We start from the raw sequence: 25,784 nt of genomic DNA, 5'->3' as shown, positions 1-25,784 counted from the left end.
TCCGCCGGGTCCACTGGAAACAGGGAATCATCGGAAACACGAGCCTCTACCTTCATCACCAAAGCACCTGACCACCGGAACCTACCGGGAACTTGACCATGACCACCGAGTCCACCTCTAACAACTGTATTAGAGGATTAAGGATTCAGCAGTTTCAACTCATCATTCATCTTGCGACATTTATATTAACAATTTCATCAGCAATTGCTTCACAAAAAAAAATCAAAATGATTATTATACAGTCACAACAAAACCGTACTGACCGGAGGATTACTAAAGCAGGGACTTCGACTTTGAAATCATGAATCATTTGATTTTACCTCGTTTATGCCTTTTTAATTCTACTAAAACCTAGATAAAAAGCATAGACGAACGCAGTATCTACTAAAACAGTCACAACAAAACCGTACTTTATAATATATGTAGATATATATTATTTAAATATAAAAAACGCTAAAAACAAACAAAAAAATACTACTAGTTAACATATTGAACCCCTAATTTAGTTGGTTAGGAAGGGAGAACAACTAGCACTGGCCGGAGGATTACTAAAGCAGGGACTTCGACTTTGAAATCATGAATCATTTGATTTGACCTCGTTTATGCATTCTTTTAATTTTACTAAAACCTAGATAAAAAGTATAGACAAACGCAGTATCTACTAAACAGTCACAGCAAAACCGTACTTTATAATATGTGTAGATATCTATTATTTATATATAAAAAACGCTAAAAACCAAACAAAAAATACTACTAGTTAACATATTGAACCCCTATCTTTTTTTTTATGTTAGTCTAATTTAGTTGGTTAGGATTTTTTCTCAATTGTCATCGAGTTGTAGTCTTTACACTTCGGAATCTTGGATGCAGTTTTTATAGTCCAGAGAAAAAGATATAATGAAAAATAATGGCCCACCACAAAACTAACAAGGCTGGGTTTGTGGCTTTTACTGTTGGACTCGTTATAATTAAAGACTTAAAGTGTATCTCATCAACTTTTTGAATCTTTTTCAACTTAAACATTGTTTTTTATGAAGAAGTGGGTAAAGATCACCTCCAACTTTACAAAAGAAATTGTTTTAAAATAATTAAAAGAGCTATTTTTTTCTTTCAAAAACAGAGAAATGAATCGCAAGAGACTAGAATGATGGGTAATGGACCACGTGTGGCACCCGTAAATCCAATTATTGAAAACATATTTACACATTTTTTAGGGTTGCCATAAATATATTTACCCACTTTGTGCTAACACAAAATTTAACATATCTTGAACTTTTAAGATATGTAATGGTAGGTATTGAATATTAATGATATTAAATGTAATGTTTGGATATGTTTGTATGATTTCTTACCATAAAGGCATACACCAATACGCTTGAATGGAAATAGTTCCTACCGAAATTTAGGCTAATGACCTATTTTCCAATCTTTGTGTCTCAATCTATCAATTCTTTTTTTTTATCAATTCTATTTTTAAAATTAGAAATGTGTTAGATGATAAATTAGCAGATTTGTTTAAGTTAAAACTAATTTTTAAACTCAGGCAAAGGACTTGCTTAAGAAAGCAAATTTAATATATCTTTCAGTGTCAAAAAAAAAAGAAAGTTTATTATATCTGGCATGTAATATATGACTAGTAGACTTTAAGTGCAACAGTTTTGTGATATTTGAAATTGGAGTATTCCATTTTCTTTTTTTTTTTTTTTCCCGTCAAGTATTTTTATAAATAAAGGCTAAAAGCCCAAATACAAACATAAGCCCAAGAGATGGGTCCGCAAAACACAACCATACATGAAAAGGAAAAGGCCCAACAATGGCCCAAGCTACAATCGATCCATCAAAGGTCCAAACCCAGATAGACTGTCGGTGGGCGCGTTCCCTAACCTGCGCGTCACCAAACACGCGAGAGTATTGAAGTCCGCGGAGTACACGTGTTTACATCTCGCCCAGCGAGGCACACGTGTCACTCATCCGCTGCGCTTCCACCGACAATGAATCAGACCGGAGCAAGCCACCCGCCGCTTCACCGGAACACCACACAAACGCCGGATCCTAGATCCCGATCCTTCCTGCAACCACTCTTTCGCCTGGACTCCTTCCATCGGAGAGCTTCATCGGGGTTATCCCGAGATCTCCTCCCGAGCCATCGAAATACAACCATCTTCTTCCCCTCGCTTTTTTAACCGGATAGAACCCATAGACTGTCGGGAACTCAACCGGAAGCGAAGCCATCCACAAACATCGAGACATCTTCAGAACGCCATAAAGCTTCCACCAAAGCCGCCGTCAAAACGCAAGAACTGTCCGACGCGGAAACCGAGAGCCGACCGTTCACCCTAATCGGAGAGATGCAACAGCGGAGACTTGAGCCGGCCGTCCACCAAGAACAGGTGCGGCGGCGGCAGCATAAATAAAACCAAAGACAAAAAAAACGAGAAGATTAAGCTAGAAGAAACGCAAAAGAAAGCATGAAAAACAGAGAGACCGGACCGGCGGTGGCTGTGGAAGCCCACCCGCCGGCCGGAGTTCACTTCACGGCGGAAGAGTCTAGAGAGATGTCAGAGAGAATTCAATTAAGAGAGAGAGTCGACCTCAGGAGTATTCCATTTTCTCTCCATCCATTTAATTTAGTACTTTACTTAATCATACTGCTTGTACACAATCATATTTTCGTACAGAAATTGAATGCAGAATCTTCAGGACAGCTGAAATAACATATTTACAAAAATCATAATAATAACAAGTAGCACATGAAAGCCATTTACAGGGGAAATACTTGTAAAGCATCCAGAAACAAATTAAATCCCCATAAAAAGGAAGACAGCAGAGACATGATAACCATATTCTTTAAAACAAAAAGAGCATGCGTTACTTCTTTTTTTTTTAGCAACGAACAAAAAGATTTAGGTTAAACTTCGGTTCAGTAATGAGCACCAAAACTATTCGATTTAGATCTCTTCTAGTTATATATAGACCGTGTGAACTAACACAGAAGGAATGAGAATCTGTGGATAAAAGTCATATGGAAACAAGAAAAACGCTACAACTTTGAGCAAAAACTGTAACTGCAGACTTTTTTTTATATAAAGTCTTGTAGCTTACTAATCCTAAAGAATCTACTCGCTTCTTCGGTTCAGTAAAGAAAGAGAGAGAAAAAAGTACAAATATTAGTTGTAAAGGGAACAGATTTTATATAATAAATGAAGAAGACTGCAACAAGAAGTGTGTATTCGTATTGATTATAGAATTTAAGAAACTCTGCAGTACTTTTTTTTTTCTGCAGACAGAGACAGAGAGATAGCATTTAGAGAGCGAGAAGGGTGTGCGTTTGGTTACGTGAGCTGTTTCTCTCCATCTTTAACTCTCTTGTCTCTTTTAACATCTTATCTTCTCTTTCACATTAGTAATGAAGCCATGAAAATGGAATTACTTTCAGCTTTCTTCTTCTTCTTTCTCAGTTTTGTTCTGCCTTCCTCTGGTTTAAACTCTGATGGACTGCTGCTGATGAACTTTAAGTCCTCTGTTCTCGTTGATCCTCTGTCTCAGTTACAGACATGGAACTACAACCACGAAACTCCATGTTCTTGGCGAGGAGTCTCTTGTAATAACGACTCCAAAGTCGTCAACTTGTCTCTCCCAAACTCTCAGCTCTTGGGCTCGATTCATTCTGATCTGGGCTCTCTCCACTCCCTTCAAATCCTCGATCTTTCCAACAACTCCTTCAACGGGCCGTTGCCGGTTTCGTTCTTCAACGGAACAGAGCTCCGGTCACTCGATCTCTCCGGTAACATGATCTCCGGCGAAGTCCCTTCCTCGATCGGCGATCTTCACAGCCTTCAGACGCTTAACCTCTCCGACAATGCCTTGGCGGAAAGTTACCCGCTAATCTGGTGACACTTGGAAACTTAACGGCGGTTTCACTGCAGAGCAACTACTTCTCCGGCGAGATTCCCGGCGGATGGAGAGATGTTCAGTTTCTAGACTTGTCGTCCAATCTGATCAACGGCTCGCTACCGCCGGACTTCGGCGGAGCTAGTCTCCGTTACTTGAACGTCTCGTTTAACCAAATCTCCGGCAATATACCGCCGGAGATCGGTGATACATTCCCGAGAAACGCCACCGTTGATCTCTCATTCAACAACTTAACCGGTTCAATCCCGGTTTTCCTTAACCAGAAATCATATTTCTTTACAGGTAACCCGGGTTTATGCGGCGACCCGGCTCCGAACCCGTGTCCGATCTCTTCTTCACCGATGTCTACACCGGCGATCGCCGCAATACCGAACACAATCAGCTCAAACCCGGTTACTAATCCAACGACGCAACAAACGAACCGGACTCCCCGAACCGGTTTACGACCAGGAGTTATAACCGGGATCGTCATAGGTGATATCGCCGGTATCGGAATCCTCGCCGTGATTTTCCTTTACATCTACAGACGCAAGAAGAGCAAGGACATCGCTAACAGCAACAGCAACGACAAGCAGAGAGAAGAAACAACAGACACGATCACGTTATCACCATCTTCATCTTCTTCTTCTTCTTCCTCACCAGACGAATCAAGAAGATTCACTAAATGGTCGTGTCTACGTAAAGAGCCCGAAACGACGCCGTCCGACGAAGAAGAAAGCCGTTACAATGCAGATCAACGGTCAGGAGATAGCGAAGGGACGTTAGTGACCGTTGATGGAGAGAAGGAGATGGAGATCGAGACTCTGCTTAAGGCTTCTGCTTATATATTAGGCGCCAAGGGGTCGAGTATAATGTATAAAGCTGTTCTCGAAGACGGTACGGTTTACGCGGTTCGTCGGCTGGGTGAGACCGGTTTAACTCAGCGCCGGTTTAAGGATTTCGAGTCGAATATTCGAGCAATTGGGAAGTTGGTTCACCCGAATTTGGTTAGGCTCCGCGGGTTCTATTGGAGTACAGACGAGAAACTGGTCATTTATGATTTCGTCCCTAACGGCAGCCTCGTAAACCCCCGTTACCGTGAGTTTATAACGTTTTGTCGTTTGCTAAAATACGCTTAGGTTCTACTGACTATTGATAATACTTGGGGTGTGTGTTTGAACTTTGAATTTTGAGCAGGCAAAGGAGGTGGGTCTGCTTCGCCGTATCATCTACCGTGGGAAACTCGGCTCAAGATAGCGAAAGGCATCGCACGTGGGCTAGCTTATCTCCACGAGAAGAAGCATGTGCATGGGAACTTGAAGCCCAGTAGCATACTTTTGGGCCACGACATGGAGCCTAGAATCGGTGATTTAGGACTCGAGAGGCTTCTCACTGGTGAAACAAGCTACAGCCGAGCTGGTGGGTCTTCTTCTAGGATATTTGGTAGCAAGCGTTCAAGGGCGTCTTCAAGGGACTTCTCGTCCATTGGGCCCACGCCAAGCCCGAGTCCTAGCTCGTTGGGCCCGCTGTCGCCTTACTGCGCACCAGAGTCTTTCCGGAGCCTAAAACCGAGCCCAAAATGGGACGTTTTCGGCTTTGGAATGATCCTGCTAGAGCTTCTCACGGGTAAGATCGTTTCAGGCGAAGAGATTGGGCTTGGAAACGGGCTGACTGTAGAAGACGGACACCATGCACTGAGGATGGCGGACGTGACAATTCGCGGTGAGCTGCATGGCAAAGAAGACTTTCTCCTCGGTTGTTTGAAGTTGGGATATAACTGTGCGTCTCCTGTTCCTCAGAAGAGGCCAACCATGAAGGAATCTTTGGCTGTTCTTGAAAGATTCTCTCCTGACTCCTCTGTTGTTAAGTCTCCGTCGTTTCACTACATGAATCACTAATTAATGAGATCAATTTGATCTCATTGCTAACTTGTTTCAGTGTATAAAAACCTTAAAAGTTCTTGTGTGTTTTTTCCACAATTCCATTACTCAAACATGAATAATTGAATTAAAATATTGTTCCGTCAATGGAGACCAGATTGACCCTGGATGAGGAAGTAAGCTTGTTCCTTCAGGCCAAGAATACTCTTATGAATGTTCAAATATGTTGTGATTTACATCAATGTTTCTTCTCTTGGTTTTTCACCCTTTCTAACATCTCTGTCTTGGCTATCTAATCTGTTAACTGAACACACTGTACACTGGTACCATTTTCTCCTAGAGAAACCAATGCTGTTGAGAAATATATCTTTTGTTTAAAGAAAATATATCATTTTATTATATATCTCTTAATACATAATCAAATAAAAGCAAATATTCTTTGAATGAAATTATAGTTTGACCAACATAGAGATGAATACAGATCAAATCCTTATGGTGGTCATTTTTTTTTTGAAATTCTCTACATACAAACAATAATATGAGACTAAATTCAGTTTATAAAAACAATCCAATTCTGATTATTGAGTTTGTTTTTGCTAACTTCAAACACTGCTGATTCCACGAACCGGGTTTGGGCTGTACTTAACCGGATACGAGGCTTCGATTGCAATCCCGCACTTACCGGATTTCGACGATGCCAAGTTTCTCTCTATCCTAATGTAACCATCCTCTCCCCATTTTTGACCCCAAGAGTTTCTTACAATCCAGTAGTCAACGCCGTTCTCTGATCCATAACCAACCGCCACCACAGCGTGATCCATTTCTGTACCACACTCTCCAGTGAAGATCCCCTGCCAAGAAAAACCAAACCGGTATTCAAAATCCAAAAACCGGTATGAAATAACCCCCTCTCCACGGTTTACTAAAGATCGGTTTGCTTACAGATTGGTAATGTTGGAAAACTCTTCCACCAGCGTCAATAGCAACACTCACAGGCTGGTATGAAACTGCTCTCTTCAACGCGGTTTCATCGTTAGTAGGAACATCTTCATATCCATCGATAGTTACAACTTTCGAATTCTTCTGCAAACACGAAAGAATTAGACTTTTTGCAGTTCCTTACAATGAAAACAGAAACACAAGCGTCGCTCTGTTTACTCTGTTTTTGTTTTTTCCTTACCAGTAAAGAGTTGCATTTGCCATCGGATCCACGGTAAGGATAATCTTGCTCGGTGTTTAATCCACCGTTTTTCATGATGAATTGAAAAGCATAATCCATTAGACCGCCGTTACAGCCTTGGTTGTATGATTTGTCGCAGTCGACAAGTTCTTGTTCGGACAGAGATATGAGTTCTCCTGTTACGATCTTGTTTATACCTTCTACTACTGCAGCTGTCGAAAACGCCCAACAACTTCCTGTTTTCGACCAACACACAATACACAAATGTTAAGATCAATACTTAAGTACACAACATCATGTATTACATGCAAAAGTGTGTTTATTTTTAAATTAAATACTAAAACTTGTAAAATACAAAAGCTAGCAATTTATCTACGTTTGTGAAATTTAAAATGAGGTTAATAACTATATATTGGCATGGAAGTTTACTCCTAGGAGAGAAAGTTGACACTAAACCGTAACAATGTAAATACATAGCCGAAACAAATTATTGGTCATGTCCAGATTATTATATCTGAAGCATGTGTAAATATTGACGTGTAAAATAATAATAAAAAATATTGACGTTAAATACTCAAATATCGTTTAGATTAAAAATGGAGCAGAGTTGGTAAGTACCGCAAGTTCCTTGGTTTTTAATGGCATTAACAGCTCCTTTCTGTCTCCAATCAACCGTCTCCGGCAACGCCTCCTTGTTTACTGCGGCTGAGAACTTCTGGTTAACGTTCTTGGCTTTAGCCATGCGGCGGGCGGGCTCTGTTCTTGCCCCTAGGTATAATCTCCGGTACTCATCGTTAGTGAGATCAGCGAATATGGTGAGACCGAGCTTGTAAGTGGCGTTCTTGTTGTTCTCGTTGTGCAAATCGATGAATCTTAGGTTGTCTTTTAAAATATTGAATCTTTCATCTTGTTGGTTGATGATACCGTTGTTGTTGTTGTTAGTTTTCCCGTGCTCCGCGGACCATTGTAAGTAGATGGACTTCACTTCTTCATCAGTTCTCCACGAGCCGTCAGATGGAAGATTGAGATGGTTGTCATTGATGATGGACTCATGACCGGAGGCTAATGAAATGAAGACGTACAAGAGAAGTAAAGAGAGGAGTTTTGGTGACGAAGTCATCTTGTATGTTTGTTTTGTTGGGTTTCTAGTTTTGATAGTTGGTATGGCTTGATTTTTGGTGGGATAAGAATGTGGAACTATTTATAACCAAAGTTTGGGTATTTTAATATTTCAAATTGGTAAACTTTTCTATTATGATAAAAGATAATAATGGGCATGCGAGATAGTGGACGTTTCAAATGGATTTTTTTTTGGGGGGGCCGAAATATGATGAATAAAATTAATTATAACAAAATCTATAATATAATGGGGGAGTATCACTCCTGTATAGAAGACACGTGTCCAACTTTTAAGTGGGCCCCACAATTTTTTTAAAATGTGTTTGCTATGGGCTTAACGCAAAACGGCCCGTTCGTTTATGTCTTTCTGGGTTTCGACATTGGTCTGTTAGTCATTAGGTTGAACTTATGTCGTCTTCAAGATCTTTTGTTTCAGACGTTTACTCTTCTGGCGTCCATCTTCATTTCTCGATCTTGTGACTACGCACGATCTCTGCCAACATCGCGATTATTCATGTAACGGAATCTCCAGCCTCCTATAAATCGATGTCATCTATGGTGAGTTTCATTTGTCTCTTAATTTTTCTACTCTACTTGTCTCATTCGTTTACATCTCTAATTCCGTCGCGAAAATAGCTTCATCAGGTGCTCTTGTCGCTAACGCCGCCGCTTTAACGCCACCGTCGCTAACGCCGCCGTTTTTAACGCCGCCGTCTACTCCACTTTCAACTCTCTTCGTCTCGGCAGATTTGCTCAGTCCATCGTCAGTCGCCTCATCCGCTTCTGGGATTCCCGGAACATCAACAAGAACAGAGAGTTCGATTCTCCTCCTCGATGAATTGGTGTGTATTGTTGCTATTTTTTTTTCTTGTGTTTAATTTTTTCTGGGATTTCCTCCGGCCAGGGGTCCGATCTCAAGAACACTGCAGCAACCACCAGAGTTGTGGTCCGCCTCCTGATTGAACCTTACGTAACCTTTGACTCTTTTTCAAGCTATCGTTAGGGTATCACGTTGTGTTACATCTCTGTAGAGCTTTACAATGTGTTATTTATGTTATCTTTAGCCTAGAACATGACTCCAACCTACTGCTTGATAGTTTTTCCAATTCATTGTTGAGTTTTGCTTCTACAATTAGTTGAAAGTGTCTACTTATTGTTTCCACGACAGGAATTTAACTGTCTACCTATCTCTGTGGGATTAGACTGCATCAACCTTTAGGATCATTTTGAAAGCAGGGATATTACCCAGTCTGTGATGTTGGTGACCACGGTTAATCCTTAACTGTTTGGAGGTAAGGATCATCTGTTCTCTGATTCATACAATGATTGTCCCATATAACTAACACGTTTTTTCCAATCAGGTAACCTGTATTTAAACTCCACACAAGGAACAGTCACTGACCATACCATTACTCATTCTAAGGTTCCGTGTTGAGCTTGCTGTTGATGATGGCGAAGATAGGACCACATTGTTGTGTTCGACAAGGAAATGACCAAACTTACCAGACAAGAAGCTGTTGTTCTTGCCCTGGAGGAGGTATTTTCTTTTCTTCCCATAACATTTAGATTTGAGTAGGCATTTAACAGAAGGTTATTTGAACTTCCCATTGTTACTGGATTGCTTTAGGGCTCAAACGGTGTAGGGGTGGATCTACCAGGCTGTCTTGAAGAGCTAACAGGGAAGGAGTTTGTCTTTCAGATCCGTGTCACACCTATCAACTTCACACTCAACCATCGTACCTTCAATGTTTCCACCATCAATGAAGATGTCGCCATAGAGAACCATGTGAAGGTTGTAAAATTTAAGTTGACAATATGTTAACCGTTTACGCATCTTCTCTTACCATCACATTCTTTAATCTCAGGAGCACGATGTAAACATCCTTCCAAGCAGTGAAGTTGAAGTAAGATTGCTAGCTTCGTCCTCTGGCCCCTCTGGTTTGGGAGACAAGATAAATGAGATAAGTACTGCTGCAGGAGCTCTCCCGGAAACTCCAACCGGTCAGAACAAACGCAAGCGCCCCCCGTGAGTGATTGGAAATACCAACACTTATCGGGCCCGTCAATCGTCTTTTTATGTTTTTTTTAAATGCTACAAGCTTCTATATAAACTACGAATGTTTTTCCCTTATTGTTCTCTGTTACTTGGATATTTTATCTCTGTTTTGGAATATTGATGAATCTATGACAGGCTTTACTTGATTCAAAACTTATCAGTTGTGTATTATATTACTTTGAAAGTTTCATTAAACAGAAAAGTGGTCATTTTGGTACGCGAATGCTTTGATCCTAACGGGTTGTCACCTTTAGTACTGCTTATTAGGCCTGGGCATTCGGGTCGTCGGGTCGGGTTCGGGCCGGGTCCTTTCGGGTCCGGGTCTTTCGGGTCTAGGAGTTTAGGACCCGATAGGGTAATTTCAAATTTTCGGTTCCGGATCGGTTCGGATCGTACCGGGCCCGGGTCGGGTCGGTCTTATATAGTTGGACCCATTCGGGTAACTAGAATTTATAGGTTCGGTTCTGGGTCGGGTTCGGGTCGGGTTTGGTTCGGGTTCAACCTAAAAAATACCTAAAAATACAAAAACAAATCTGAAAATATTAATATATCCGAAAATATTTGACATTTTATTTAATAATTGGTTAACTGCAATGTAGATGTTTTAAAAGTAGATTTCTGTTTTATTTCTTAATTGGACTTTCAACATTGTTATCTTTTTTAAAGTACGAACACAACAAACTCAAAAAGAAAGAAACCCACACAATAGTATCACCACCATTGAATTTATTGCTACATCCTGGTATAACACACTTTAACTTATAAGTTGCACCACTACAGACACAAAGCAGATTAGATCGTGAAATATTTTTGCTACATGCTAATGATAGATAAAATCAATACAAATATAAAATATGAAAAATTCAAAACATACTACAAAACGCATCAATCTGGCCCAGGCGCGGGGCCTGGTACTTTGTTGACACGTGAGGTATTTTTCTTTACGTGATTTTGTTATTTGAACAAGTTGTTGAATATTTACGGGATAAACTTAAGTTTCTCTGCTCTTTTGTATTGACTTGAGTGACTCACAAAGTTTATTAATATATCGTTTTTATTTATTTATAAAATGTTAATTTATAGAGTTTTTACAATATTCTGATAATATTTAGTAAAATTATATCTAAAACAACATATAAATTCTTACACCAAATAATATAATAAAATTGATTTCCTATAATTTAATTAATATATATACAGTAAATTTTAAAAGGTTTTCTAAATTAATAATTCTATAAATTAGCAAAACAGTATATTTCAAATATTATATAATTTATAAGAGTATTTTCTGTATCATATACTTATGACTTCGACAGGCATCTTGTAAATAGTCTTTTAGAGATTAATCTTCGTAAATATATAGTCCCAGTTAAAGTTATAAATTGATAATTTATAAATATTAGGTTCATATAAGTGCTAACAAAACATTGAATTATTTTCTTTATATTCACAATGAGGATTCTATTTTTCTTTAACACTTTAATATATTTTTGATAATTTTTAGTAAAATCATATCTAGAACTACATTTAAATTATATGAAACATATTTTATATTCATCAAATAATATAAAAAAATAACATACTATTTGTATAATGTATCATTTAAATAATATATATATGACAAAATCAACTATTTTTAATTTTATAACAAAGAGGCTGGATGAGCATGTTTATCAATACCATGGCTAAGCAAAAACTTCACAAACACCGCAACACATAAACATTAAGATAGAGCAACAAGCCAACAACTACGTCTACGACCCCGATCCCCGCGCTTGCGCGGGGGCTCCGCCCCTAGTATCTTCAATTTCCCACTCAATAACATTATGTGTGTAATAATAGACCGGGAGATATTTATCTTGGATTTTTAAAATAATAATTTTATTAATTGCAGACATAATAAATTTATTCAGATCGAATAAAAAATATACAATTCACTGATCCAAAAAATATAAAATAGTTTCTCAAATACAACATTGTAGTATCGTACTATGCTTGAATACAATTCAAACTCAAAGATTTACCGGGTTCAAACCATTCGTCTGTAATTTCTCTTTGCTTTTCGAGATGAGTGTCGCATAAATATATCCAAAAAGTATCATGGCTTACGACTCATGTAGTTATTGTCATTCAGATATACTGAATTCTATATATCAGCGAGTGTGTCATACTGATACATATATTTTCAAGCGGTTAGAACCATCTTGTAAGCCGTTTATTTTTGACTGTATAACGTCATTAGTTTTTTTTGGCTACCGACCACATATCACCAGAGTCGCAAATAGTGACCTTTTCAGTTCCAAACACAAGGGAACATGAATACCAATAAATCTGTCAGTAATAAAGCAGTGTGATGTCATTTGAGGATCAACTTTTTACGTAGCTGCATCGATCTTTTTTAATTTCTTTATGTCGAATCTAATTGGATTAATAGTTAGATATGTATTTAGTAAGTTGTAAACTTAAATCTACAGACATGCATTGTGACAATTATGGTGTGAGAGCCGTATAAATAGGCATGGATGTCTGTGAATATCTGAATCTACGTTAAATCAATTTCCAATAATCAAATATATGGGACGAACAAATTTAGAAAACAGTGAATATGAGGAAGAGTTGCAAGTTGCAACTACCTAGAAAAGGATGCAAGTGGCAACTACCTAGAAAAGGTTTAAATAAGGTATGGGAAAACCTATCTAGAAAATTTGCTTAATATATAGAAATAAGGGACATGATCACTTTTAGAAATAGCATTTTTACATTCCATGTATAGACTACTAGAAGCTATACTTCTATCTTTCTCATCAGTAGAAAATAATCTATTTTTATCAAAACCGAAAAAAAATATTGTATGAGGAAATTATTTCTCTATTTACATTATAGTTCAAAAGTGTAGTCTGATTTTTATAGTTGGTGACGTCTGTTAAATGTGCTCACATTTGATACTTGATGATATAATATATCTATAGAGCTCTCTGTATGTATTTTCAATAGATATATTAACAAAAAGTTGAAGATTCCTATAGAAGAATCTTGAATGAATGGGTGGACGTGATGTTCCTATTTCACGGCAGATCCTCTTGTCACGAGGCGGTGCCCCATCCTGACCGTTGCATATGTCCCTTTCTCATAGGAGTATGTTTTATGTAAACATTTTCTCTACAAGAAAAATGGTGATTGGAGGAAATGGTAGGCAAAGAGGTGTCTTTAACCAAGTTTCAATCCGAAGTGGTGGCTTTTGATAAGGTTTAAGAAACACAAGTGCCTCGCTCGTGTTTCTGACATGGTACAACTAAAGGTGACCGTTTCTGTTTTATAGTTCTATTTGGTTTTGATATCATTTTGTATGGGCAGCTGAGCTACGAAGCATGGGAGTTTTACCGACTGTTTGGTTTTCATTTAAGAAAATGAACAAAAGAAAAGAATGTTAAAATCGCATAAATATAAAGTTTGATTTAGTTAAAATATAAATATAAATACAAATAGGATATTTTTGGTTAATTTCACTTCTTTACGGTTTGATTAAGTAGTTAAGCCAAAATTCATACTAGATGTGTTTTGTTTACTCTAGTCACCTGCTTAAATTTTGGTTCACTAATGAATTTAGTTAACATCATGTGTTTCATCTCTAAAATTAAAATTTGTTAAAGAAGCGAAGCAAAAAATCATCTAAAAAACTTTTTATTGTTACAGTCAAAAATACATCTAAAAACCTAATCCAAAGAGATAGATGTTGATAACGTAATATAAAAATCCTAATTTGATCCTGTTTATAGAGGTCAAAGTACATACCTATTACCTATAGGCCAGAGGCGGACCTATTTGATGTAAAGGTGGGTCAAGTGACACACCATAAATTTGCTTTTCTCTTTGTAGTATAGGTGTTTTGGATATTGAACCTGTTTATCTTTATATTTTGAGTCTTATATTTTTACACCTATTTTTTATGTTTGATCCTCTAGGTCCGCCACTGCTATAGGCTATGAGCGCAAGTGTACTAAGAAAAAAAATCTAATAAAGTGGGGGTAGGGGGAGTGGTTAAAGAAGACATGTGCTATTCTGACAAAACCGCCCAATCCTCCATTATTTCAGTTATGGAATCTGTTTGCAGTCTTTGTCTCAACTTTCAATTCTCTTATTAATTTCACAAAAAAAAAGAGATTCTGTTTTGTATTTACTTTCTTCACAATTCCTTTCTCCGAAGGTATCTTTTCCAATGTCTCCATCTCCAACACTTTTAAAAATATGTATATACGTACATTATTTCCTTGTGAACAGTAAAAAGTAATTAATTTCTATGAAACGAACTTGTAAAGAGTGAATGGATTTATAGAAGAAACATAAGATAAATCAGAGGCTTCGAATTAATGGGAGTGATAAAACAGAAATGGATCGAGAGATATGCTTACAAATTAAAAAACTATACAACCCAAAGTTTTTTTTGTTTCTTAAAGCCTTTTGTTGTCACTTCAAGAACATTGAAACAAGCAATCCTTTGTTACTAAAATACAGATAAGTTCTTATAAGACCCGAAAAGAAAAGATAATGAAAATAAACGAATGATCATCATTCATTCCCCGAAAAACCCGTATACCCTTTTGTTGTGGGAGCTCCATCATCATAAATCTGATAATTCCCGCTTCTTGCTTCTTCTCCGTTGATTCTTAATATTTGCGGTATCTGGAGGAGAATAAGATGATCTCTTCTGACGTTTCTCTAAAAAAAAAAACACTTTGGCAAACAAATGAATGATAATAAAATAGTAGAAAGGATCTTCTTCTTGTCAATCATCTCTATTCTTCCTCAGTTTCTTTCTTGATGATGTTTAGTGGAAGAAGAAACTTGTGTTGTCGTATCGGTTGGTTTAGCTTCGTGTTTATTTCTCTTGCTTCTGCGTTTCGGTTTCCGGACTTTGCTAGAACGTTGTTGTTGCTGCTGCTGCTTTGGTATCACCACCACATTGTCGCCTTGTGATAATGGCATTTGATCTTTCTTTTTAGTAGGTGGCTCGGGAGGAACATCTGGCCATGGAGTTCGTTTAGCCGCCACTGTGATTTCTAACGGAGGATCGATTATCCATCTGCACTCATTGAACCAAACATCAAAATGATTAAAACAACATGATACCAAAGACAATCTTCTCATAAACACACACAAAACCTTTTAGTATCTAGATTATATTACACACACACATTCAATGTAAGATCTAAAGATTTTTCAAGAATCACTATTAACATAAGTCTAGATATTATGTATGGGAACTAATAATATCTTGAGCAAAAGAGGCATTACCCGGGAGGGAACTTGCTATCAGCGCGTGCTTCAACGCGAAGCCACCAGAGGAGAACCTGTCTCCCACAGCTTCCAAGAGGCTCCACCATGGAAGGATCGTTCAACAGAGACAAAGGACTCTCCACACCATCGTTCTCATTCAACAAACCAAACTCCTTAACCCACTCCGGCTTACTCTCAGCGTCATCCCAAAGCATCCTCGAGTTCAACACAAACCCACACCACTCCAGCTTCTGCGGCAAAACCGCAGCCACATCGTCTATGTAAACCGCACTCTTCCCCGCGTAAGGCAACGTGTTGAAAACATGCCAACCAATCAACTTATCCGTCGTCGCGTTACACGCGGGACCTTGAACTGGCAACGAAGAAGACCTCTCTTCCTCTCCCTCCGCCTCCTCCACCTTTCTTCTCTTATCCATCGACATCATAACCATCTCTTCAGCATTACCGGAATGCGCTAAGATCCCAACGGAAAGAGCACCAAACCACTTAACATTCTGAATCTCATCGAAAAACTCCATACTATGCATGTTACTATCATCCGCAAACATCACTACCCCATCAAGCTTCTCCTCCTTCACAACTCTGTTCCCATCAAACATATAATTATTATAGATTAAATATAATAATCCCGTAACCAATTGATTTTAATACCTCAAAGCTTGAAGTCGCATCAAGACCTCAAGTTTAGCACGATCATCCCAAGTATTAGGCATCCTCTGATCAAACCCCACGTGAATCGTCCTCACACCTGACTTGGCGATAATCGAAGCCGTCTCGTTACTCACACCACCAGCTTCCACAACGATCCAAACGACGTCGTATGGCACAAGCATCAGCGAATGCATCACCCCCGTCAGATGCAGCTTCTGGAAAGTCCTGACGTAAGTCGGCGTCACGGCGATCACCGTCCTCTTCGCGCCGCTGCTACTTCCGAACACAGCCTTCTGCTCCTTCTGCACCCTCTCGATGATCCGATGCGCCTTCATCACCTCCACCGGATCCGGATGCGGCCATGGCCTGATTAAGATCCCGTGTCTCCCCACCACCACGCGCGAGCTCGAGCTCTTCACCTCCGTCGCAGTCGCCGTGGAGTTAGATCGTGGCGGTGGCAAGTCGGGGCGGAAGGGAGGAGAGGAGAAGAGGTTGTTATTGGAGGGAGTGGAGATGAGGAAGAAGAAGACTAATCTGGAGAATCTGAAGCCGAGGAGTAAGCTAATCAAGCAGCAGAGGCAGTGGAGGATGAGCCAGAAGACGGCGAGGAGTGACTTCCCGGAGGCGTCTACGGAGGAATCTAACGGAGATCTGAAGCTGTTGTTGTTGCGGCGGTTTAAGTAGCTCTGATGCAGAGCGGAGAGCTTCATCGTCGTTGACTTCCTTCTTTCTACTTCGACTTTAGCTTTAGCTTCTTCTTATGAAAAGATCTAGTTAAGATTACTTGAAGGTCACGACTTTGAGAATCAGTTCGATTATCGCTTTCTTTGCTCCCCCACCATCTCTCATTACGCTTCGATGCAACGCCATCGAAGAAACAACTCTATGGAAAAAGCAGAGGTAAACGACAACGTTCGACACGTGTCGTGTTCCTACTGGGTGGTTAAAACTTTCATTTCTCCGTCTAATTGAGTAAAATTAGGGTCTGTTTATGATTTTTCTGGTTTTAAAACACTATTAAATGCCTGCTTTTAATGACCCATTAAAAAGTGATTACTGAGGAATATATACGAATTTGGTAAAAATTTAATCAAATGATTGATTACGGTTTTTGATGGGCCGTTGGGAAAGGCCCATGATAATGACATACGAACCATGTTTGGTGGGGGAAAACAAGAGTCAGTCAGTTGCACACAAGTTTGGAAATTGATCTCGGTTTGTTTGAGTGTGTGTTAAGGCATGAATATACCGGTTTGGTGGGGGCGGGGGGGGGGGGGGGGGGGGTTTGGATTGGAATAAAACTTAGCTTCACCCCCTAAGGTGAATCTCTACATTCACCCACCAATAGAAATTAGTTAATTGAGATTTGATATCTCTTAAAAAAAGGAAACCAACTAATAAGAATTTAATGAAATAAAATTATGTTTTTAGATAAATAAAAAATAGTAGCAATTATCAAAAAAATATAACTTTTTAATATTAATAAATCCGTCAGAAAATACTAAACCCTAAACCTAAATACTAAACCCTAAACCTTAAATTCTAAATACTAAACCCTTGGGAAAAGTTTGAACCCTTGGGCAAATCCTATACCCTAAACCCTTAAATTTAAACCAAACCTTAAATTATAAACTAAATCCTAATTTCTAAACCTTAAATTATAAACTAAATCCTAATATTGTCAGGGAAGATGAGATTGTTGTCTCTGTCTTAGAAAATATCAAAAATATATAGAGAAAAACGAAAAAAAGGAAGATATATATTCGAAAGTTATTAAGAGATTAGTGTCGGTGATCTTTTGAACTCCTCCTTTGCGGTTTCGTGTTCCTCTACTCTTCTTGGCCCACGTGTTCATCATATCTCCCTCCGCATGTAATCGCTTCGCCGTCAAACTCACATCTTCTTCTTCTTCTCTAAAGCTTCTCGTTGATTATAAGTCTTTAGATCGGTGAAAAAGTTTATTCTCACGTTGATTTTTGGACTCTCCGGCGAAAACCCATATGGAGACAGCGAGGGAAGTGGCGGCTGCTGTTCCAACTTCGACGGTTGCGTCGGCGGGGGCGACGAGGAAGAGAGAGAAACCGTATAAAGGGATAAGGATGAGGAAGTGGGGGAAGTGGGTGGCGGAGATCAGAGAGCCTAATAAACGGTCGAGGATATGGCTTGGCTCTTACTCTACTCCTGAAGCGGCGGCTAGAGCTTACGACACGGCGGTGTTCTATCTCCGAGGTCCGTCCGCTCGGCTTAACTTCCCGGAGCTTTTAGCCGGCGTTACAGTGGAGGGAGGAAACGGTGGTGGGGATATGTCGGCGGCGTATATAAGGAGAAAAGCGGCTGAGGTTGGTGCTCAGGTGGATGCGTTAGAAGCTGCGGGAGGGAATCGTCATCACCATCATCAGCAACAACGTGGAAGTCATGAGTACGTGGATGATGATCATAGTGCTAATCATAGTGATTATCGTCTTAATGATGGTCACAACGAGTGTAGTAGTAGGAAAGGGTTTAAGAGGTGTAACGGGTCATGGGAAGCCGTCGATTTGAACAAAATACCCAACCCGGAAACTTCTGATGACGATTAGGATCTTTCTCCCTCCCACCAAGAAAAAACCTTGTAGAAGCAAGGAAGGTCTAAAGAATGTTTATCTTTATGATGCGCCTGGGGTTGCTAACATGCACCTCCACCCTGAGTTTGTGGATTAGTAGTACTAAAGTGTAATGATATTTTTTCCATAAAATAGTTTTCATTCGATCTTTCTAAAACTTTAATTATCGTACTCAGAATCAAAGTGTTGCATGCCTGAGATATACTGTATGAAACAAATTGAACCATCTATTACTAGTATGATGGTTTCTTCTCGAGCACAGCATATTCTTCTCTCATAATGTTTTATTTGAATAAATTTGATAGTTAGTTTTCTCATATATAGAATAAACGAATTAAAACTCAGTTTGGTTTCAACTCAAGTACAGACTGTACAGTTTAGTATTAGTTGGAGGATTGTATAGGTATAGTTTATCCCGTATAAAATGCGGATGGAAACACGGCGGCGAGTGAATAGCAAGCAGAAGCAGGAGACTTAGGAAATAGAAGTGAGTGTTCGGGGTTGAGAGAAGGAGCAGACAAAGAGTGTCCTACAGAACAAATACGGTAAGTGGGTCTTCTTGTAACTTGTCCGATCTTAACAACTAAAGGTATGTCTATCTCCATTATCGTAACTACTAAAGTCATTTTGGATTTGGAATTTTTAACTTTTTGCCCTATAATCTTTTTTTTTTTTTTTGGGTGAATACAGCAAAAACCCATTTCAAAAACTTGCTCGTTTTTGATCAAAAAAAAAAAAAAACTTGCTCGTTTCTTGTTAATAGTCTTGTTATGAAAAGACTGCCCAGGAACGTGTATTTTTCTTTCTCTATGAGAGCCAAGACGTGAACCCGACCAACTTTCTAGTTCGTAATCCTTTATAATTATTAGTTTGTCTTCTAAAATCAGTGAAAATTCAGATCCAACGGTGTTTTGTCCTTTTATATAAGATAGACACAACAAAAGCTTGATTTTTTTGCAGTTTCCTTAGCCAGCTAATGATGAGCATGACCTTGCAACTAACTCCTTTTCTTTTGCAACTTATTATATTCTTTTTGTAATTAATTGGGCACATCATGAAACCCTTTTTTCACATCATGAACTCTTATTATAACTAAATCTACAGCAATCAAGTAAAAATAAAATTCCAAACTTTGAAAATGTTGCGCAACTGAAAACGAATAATCACCGATACGATTGTACTGAAAACGAATAATCCTTATAACGGTTGTTACTTTGGTGGTTAACCAAATGTAGAAAGTGGTTTGAATATTTTTATAAAACAAAATTTCAAAAGCATAATTGGATGAGAATCAAATACCCAAAGCATCTGGTCAATAACCTAACCCATCAAACAAATGAGAAGCTGATTCTGTAGAAAAAAAGAAAGAAAGTAAGGAGTGTACTTACCACTTACCAGAGTCAAACAAAAGCGGGGATAGGATCTTTGATGCTTCTAGAGTTCACTATAGGCTTCACTTAGATACGGAACTCTTGTAACATAAGTTACATATCTATATAATTCTAATACGAGGTACAATGTTGAATACTTGGTTTCTCACGCTTATTCTCTTTAATGTTTGATCATTGTTGATTTCTACAAGCCTTTTTCTTGGTTTGGTTCATATCTTTTTCAAGTGTTTCTATCACCAGTGCACTTTATATGAAGTGCTAGCTCCTCTAACCACGTTTCATCTTGAGATAATACCGACTTTTTCACAGAAAATATAAAAAGGATAAATGATGCGAAAGATGATGTGATTCAACTCAACTCTGAGACTGAGACGGGTAGATGTTAAATCTCACGTACCAATTTGCCATCCGAATCTACCATAGGGAGCCTGCGATATTCTAGTGGGAAACAGAAAAAGAAGATTAAGTTAGAGAAGAATGTGAAATCTGGATAAGGAAAAAAAAAATGACGGCAGTGAAGATAAAGGTAAAGACAATAACTTAGCAGCATCTTCGAGGTTGGTGTTTTCCTCAACAACAACTGGAGTTAGTGTCATGATTGTCATCATATCGCCAACAAGCTTCCATTGGTTTTGCTTAGTAGCTTTGCCACTGCAAGTGTTCGTATCGGATCAATATATTTGTATGATACAAGGTCAAGAGATATGAAAACAAAAGAGATTTACAAACGAATCACTTGAGAACGTTTATCATGCAAAACTTGTAACATGAACACAAGTTTGTTGAGGGAACTCAAGTGAATGCAATTATACATGGTAAATTGCGTCAGACAAAACAACTTTCTTAGTAAAGTTCACTTCACACTATTTACTGCTGATAATCTGAATCGGGCCAACGAGACCACTGAGGACAAAAAAATGAATTTGACTGTTTTGAAAAGCATTCAGGTAAAAAATTGTTAATAGGAAAAAAGAGGGCCACATACTTACCAATTGCTGTCAACCTCAGGGAACATGGAATTCTCTGTTCTTCCACTACCTATTAGATAAGCAAAAAAGGGCAGCAAATAACATTCCAGGGGTGAGAGAAGAAGCTTTTTGTTCATTTCACATTTGAGCGTGCTATCTCGTAACGAATGAGACACAAGGTAATCATCATAACATTGAAGTTTCAGGCTTTATACTACCATGTGAGCAAGTAGCTTTTTTTCTCTACAATTCAAAGGGAAGAATATCTTCAAAATAAAGGTAACCAAATACACCAAATGGTATTAGCTGGCCCATTTACCAGTCCAAAGCCAATAAATCATAACCTGAAACAAGCCCAACCTGCAGCAACAAATTAAGATTCCCTCAATAAGCATCCAACCAAACCGACATATTCGAAAGTTAACCTCCATGAATACATAAGTGGATACTAATCCAATTCCAGTCTTTATCTATCACAGGAGACCATGTGACTCTATTCTCCACAAGGATTTCTAGAGCTGTAGAGAAGGGAAAAAAAAAAGATATCCATAGGTTGAAAACGGCTCGACTATTTCACGCAACCCTGATGGAGTTTAGAGAGTATCAAAACATTTTCCTTCATCCACAGTGGTGATAGGTGATAGGTTTAGCCACGCGCAAGTCTTCCTTCTTTATCATGAACACTCCACTTCTCGGCTACAGAAACATTCAAATATATACAGCTTTGTGTGCTTAGTTACTTGTACAACATTCAAACCTAACTCTAGGATCAAACCCAAAACAACTTCAGAAACAATCGAATCTCAGATCTGCAGCTCACCATGGTTGACTAAAATGTATTTGATTAATATCACATAACTAACATGTTACACGAAACATTTTGATGCCCAGACAATGAATGCAGAATTATTTTGCCTACTTTTTTAGTTTATGGCTGCAAAAACTTTGTTTGTAATCATTAGATTAGTTACCATTAGACTGAAGAAAAATATAAAATATACTACTTTAGCGAAATTCAGCAAATTGTTGTCTCTAAAACTTGTCGTTTAACATGTTTTTCGCCAACCACCCTTAATGAGATATTTTCTTCGGGCTTAAAACGAAAGAATCGTACTTCATGCCTCAGTAAGGCCTGACCCATCGTCCATCATGTAATTTAGTTATTTGTGTGGAACATCGAAACAAATTAAAAGCAAATTAAAAAGTGAAAAAGGAAATGATTCCTATATTGATGAAAACTTGAAAAGGTATTGGTCCCTCCATTAAGTACCGTGAATTATTGCAAATGGGACCGTTCTAACATTTTGGTGTGGTTTCGAGATAGTATCAAAAACAAGAGATAAAATCAAAACATAATTAAAGGAAATAAATTGTGTGCGTGTCGTCGGTGTCGAAGGATGTTTGGGAAACCAAGTGGGGTTAATTTCAAAGATTTACAAAAATGGAAAGTCTTTGGACCGCAAAACGTATGGACATCGTACCTAAGTCCCTGCTCCTTACTATATTTGTACATTAACGTGTTTTCCCTTTGTCCCTTTTTTTTGTCGTCTCCTTTAGATTTTTTTTCCTCCGACTCAATAATTTAACCCTAAGTCTTGATTTGTCCCCAACCTATCCGGTGATTTACCCTTCACTTATTATTTATATTCCACTGCCTCTTCTTTTATTAACACACGTAGCATCATCATTCAAGTACTCTACATATGTTCCTAGTTATTTTAGATTACATTCATTGGCTTTGCTATCACTAATCAGTTTTGTCGCTAGGCACTTAGGCAACAAGAGAACAAACACATATTACATCATAAAGTAGTAACCTTCAGCTAATGAAACAGTATTGATGAATGAATTTGGCCGGGTTGAGCTGGAAATTCATCAGAAAAAACAAAGTATTGTGATTTGAAACTTCAACATTCTTTTACTTTGAATTGTTTCTTCTATTGCAGTTTCGTTTAAACTTTTTTTGGGTAGTGATATATTTCATCCCTATGTTATTTACTTCACGAGTCGAATCCAATTGTCTAGAAGAGAAGGAAAAAAAATGCTCGTGAAGACACGAGACATCGAGGAGAATCAATCAACTATCAGCTCGGCAGCTCGCTCACATGGCCCCCACATTGAACGAGTAATAAACTACCACGTAAGCAGTTTAAAAACGGATCCTACTTAAGGTTCGTTGGAAGCCTATCAAGATTTGGACAACCTCACAAATCGAGATTCTATCGATACCGTCCGATGTTTTCCACGTTCGCTAATCTCGGACTTGATTGCGATTCCAATATTATATTTTTAATGATATATGCGGGAACCTTTGGATATCAGCTTAGCTGTAAATCCTTATCTCCTAAATAATTAATAACGTTGTATTTGATACCATGTTATCTCAATGACATATGATTATAGTATTCAAGATATTTTGCCCATTATCAAACAAGATCCACAGATTTGATTTGCATTTAAATTGAAGATATTATACGTGGTACTCTCTACGTGTCGACATTCTAGTTCATGTACCTGAAATTGTCCATTCAGTTTATGACATAGACATACTTTCGAAATAATCCAATTACACGTTTAATATGAAATTCAAAAGATATATTAAGAAATCTACTTTATTCTTACTCGTACAAACTGTGTCAACATATAGGCAAGTAGATTGAGGTAGATATAGGCATTGATTCTTTTAAATATGACATGGTTAATGTACTAGGCATATTAACATCCGCATGTGACATCTTCGTGGCTAGTGGGAGTGTAATTTGTATTTATTTTATATGGAAACAGGAAGTACAAGTATGTATTTGTTTGCTGATATCAAATAAGTCTATATAAATTGTAGAAATGATCTCCTGTGGTGTATCTATTGTATTTGTACCTTTAATTAAACGTACATTCAATAATAACAGCTCTTTGAGTACAATTTTGTCATATCGTATATGTCGCATATCGAGGGAGTATAAAGGTCTAATAACATCAGATGAAGTAAAATAGTTATCTTTTTATTTGGATACAATTTGGATTGCAGTTAAAATGAAATTTCATGGGGTGATTGGAAATAATAAATAGTTTTGTGGGCCTATTTTATTTTATTTGGAAAGAGATATAAGAGACAGAGTATCTCTCTGTAAAGTGGGCCGTGGGCTTTAATTATTATTCACATACAAACGCATATATAAATACAAAGTATACATACATGTTGTGCAGTGAGATGTTATGTATCACAGACAGACATATCACGTCTCTAACAAATCAAGCTTCTATATGCTAATAATATCGTATGTGGGTTTGTGTATAAATATAGTGAGAGAGAGATAAAGGGACATGGAGAGAGAAGAGAAGTAGTTTCCACTTGAGGAAAGCAACATGTTCAACGAAAACCATTATTGGAATGTTTGTTATTGCATCCCACTCAAAATATGGACAACGTGTCTAAGTGTAAAAAGCTTAGGTTAAAGATACTACTGCATGTTTAACTGATTTTGGTTTGTTACATTTATATCATGCCTCAATATATATCATGTATAAATGTTTTGTGTTCGTTTTGGTTAAACATATTATTTACTTTTAAACTATTTGTAGTCATTACAATGACTTTGTAATAAACTCAGCGGTAAATTCGCAAAGTGGGTGGTGACATGGCAACCTCAGATTTTGATTCAAAACCTTGTGGGATCACGGTCTTTCCTCTGGACCCAACATATACACGAAATAAAATTGTATGTTTCCCTTTCCGACGCAAGTCCTTCTCCTTCATCTTTCTCTCTTTTTCTGTATTTTTCACTTATTTGTTTTCTTTATTAAAAACAAAACAAAATGATTATATTTTCATACTGATTTTTGTGGAGGCTTCTCTACAAAAAGTCATGAAGTAACTGATTTTCGTATTTTAAGAATAAAAAATGATGGAGGTGATGTCAAGAATGACGATTTTTGTCACAAAAAAATATAAAATAAACGAATCTAACAATCCACTCTTATTACAATACCAAATGTATAGTTGGCTCCAGCATTGTAGTCAGAAACTAAACAGCGTCCCGGGTCTGAGCGAGTGTGAAGCACTCAACGAACGGAGCAAGGAGTAAGAACACACGCGTACGAATATCACGTGAGGTAAAAAATACGAGGTAGAGAAAAACGAAAGGGCATTGGTGGATGAAAGTGGACCCCGCAATTTGTCCGTACCAATGGATTGATCTTTTCTGGTAACATTTTCCTTTTCTTCTCATAATTCGTTTTTCCCTTTTTTGCTATAACCAAAAATCTCTTTGCTTTTATCTATTTATTTACGTTGATATCCTTGTATTGCCATCATATTTTCAATTTAACCCCAAAGATTTATCATTGCCCCTCGTTTTCTAAGTAATCGAATTTAGAACTCTCCAAAAGAACATTCTATTTTGAATTTTGTAAAACTTATATTTGAAATTTTAAGTTAGTTCTCCAAAAAAAAACTTCAAACTTAACTTCAAACATAACTTTAACTTTTTTATAATTTATGTTATGGTCCTTTTATTTATGATATTTTATTTAAATACATAAAACTTTATAAATAAATAGCACATACATAAAAATATTAATTAACAAAATGGTAAAGTAAAATATATAATTTTATATAGAAATACATAATTAAATATTAAATTACAAATAAAATACTACATTATCCTATCAAACTATTTCCGTAATAGTTTCATATATGATCTATTAGTACATTTGTTAAGTTTCTTTTCTAATATTATCATTATCTAAATCT

At 37.7% G+C, this 25,784-nt stretch overlaps 4 protein-coding genes across 5 annotated transcripts; 2 read left to right on the top strand and 2 right to left on the bottom strand.

The window, feature by feature from the left end:
- The first annotated feature begins 3,009 nt into the window (after window positions 1-3,009).
- On the top strand, window positions 3,010-5,860 carry LOC108839590 (probable LRR receptor-like serine/threonine-protein kinase At4g37250). The gene is given in 3 exon segments (XM_057003794.1): window positions 3,010-3,865; window positions 3,868-4,989; window positions 5,089-5,860. Coding segments are annotated over 3 exon segments (2,274 nt in total). The 5' UTR covers window positions 3,010-3,414; the 3' UTR covers window positions 5,790-5,860.
- A 292-nt stretch (window positions 5,861-6,152) lies between these two features.
- Window positions 6,153-8,141, bottom strand: LOC108840309 (cysteine proteinase COT44). 2 transcript variants are annotated; one of them, XM_057003795.1, is made up of 4 exons: window positions 7,570-8,141; window positions 6,952-7,187; window positions 6,714-6,851; window positions 6,153-6,622 (listed from the first exon to the last, which is right to left on the bottom strand). In XM_057003795.1, exons 1-4 carry the CDS (start codon window positions 8,069-8,071, stop codon window positions 6,374-6,376), a joined length of 1,125 nt encoding a protein of 374 aa, XP_056859775.1. In that variant the 5' UTR covers window positions 8,072-8,141; the 3' UTR covers window positions 6,153-6,373. The 2 variants fall into 2 exon arrangements, with proteins under 2 accessions (XP_056859775.1, XP_018468644.2); XM_018613142.2 differs by having other exon boundaries at window positions 6,155-6,622; window positions 6,714-6,854.
- A 6,326-nt stretch (window positions 8,142-14,467) lies between these two features.
- On the bottom strand, window positions 14,468-16,944 carry LOC108843032 (beta-1,4-xylosyltransferase IRX14). Its single transcript, XM_018616115.2, has 3 exons — window positions 16,073-16,944; window positions 15,419-16,003; window positions 14,468-15,206 (listed from the first exon to the last, which is right to left on the bottom strand). Exons 1-3 carry the CDS (start codon window positions 16,780-16,782, stop codon window positions 14,930-14,932), a joined length of 1,572 nt encoding a protein of 523 aa, XP_018471617.2. The 5' UTR covers window positions 16,783-16,944; the 3' UTR covers window positions 14,468-14,929.
- An 839-nt stretch (window positions 16,945-17,783) lies between these two features.
- Window positions 17,784-18,934, top strand: LOC108828071 (ethylene-responsive transcription factor RAP2-10). The gene has a single exon (XM_018601632.2). The coding sequence runs from the start codon at window positions 18,073-18,075 to the stop codon at window positions 18,649-18,651; it is 579 nt and encodes a 192-aa protein (XP_018457134.1). The 5' UTR covers window positions 17,784-18,072; the 3' UTR covers window positions 18,652-18,934.
- The last annotated feature ends 6,850 nt before the right edge of the window (window positions 18,935-25,784 follow it).

The sequence above is a fragment of the Raphanus sativus genome, chromosome 2 (genome assembly GCF_000801105.2).
Source record: "Raphanus sativus cultivar WK10039 chromosome 2, ASM80110v3, whole genome shotgun sequence".
Taxonomy (NCBI): domain Eukaryota; kingdom Viridiplantae; phylum Streptophyta; class Magnoliopsida; order Brassicales; family Brassicaceae; genus Raphanus; species Raphanus sativus.
Note: the sequence above shows the minus strand (reverse complement) of the source record. Positions and strands in the feature narration are given on the sequence as shown.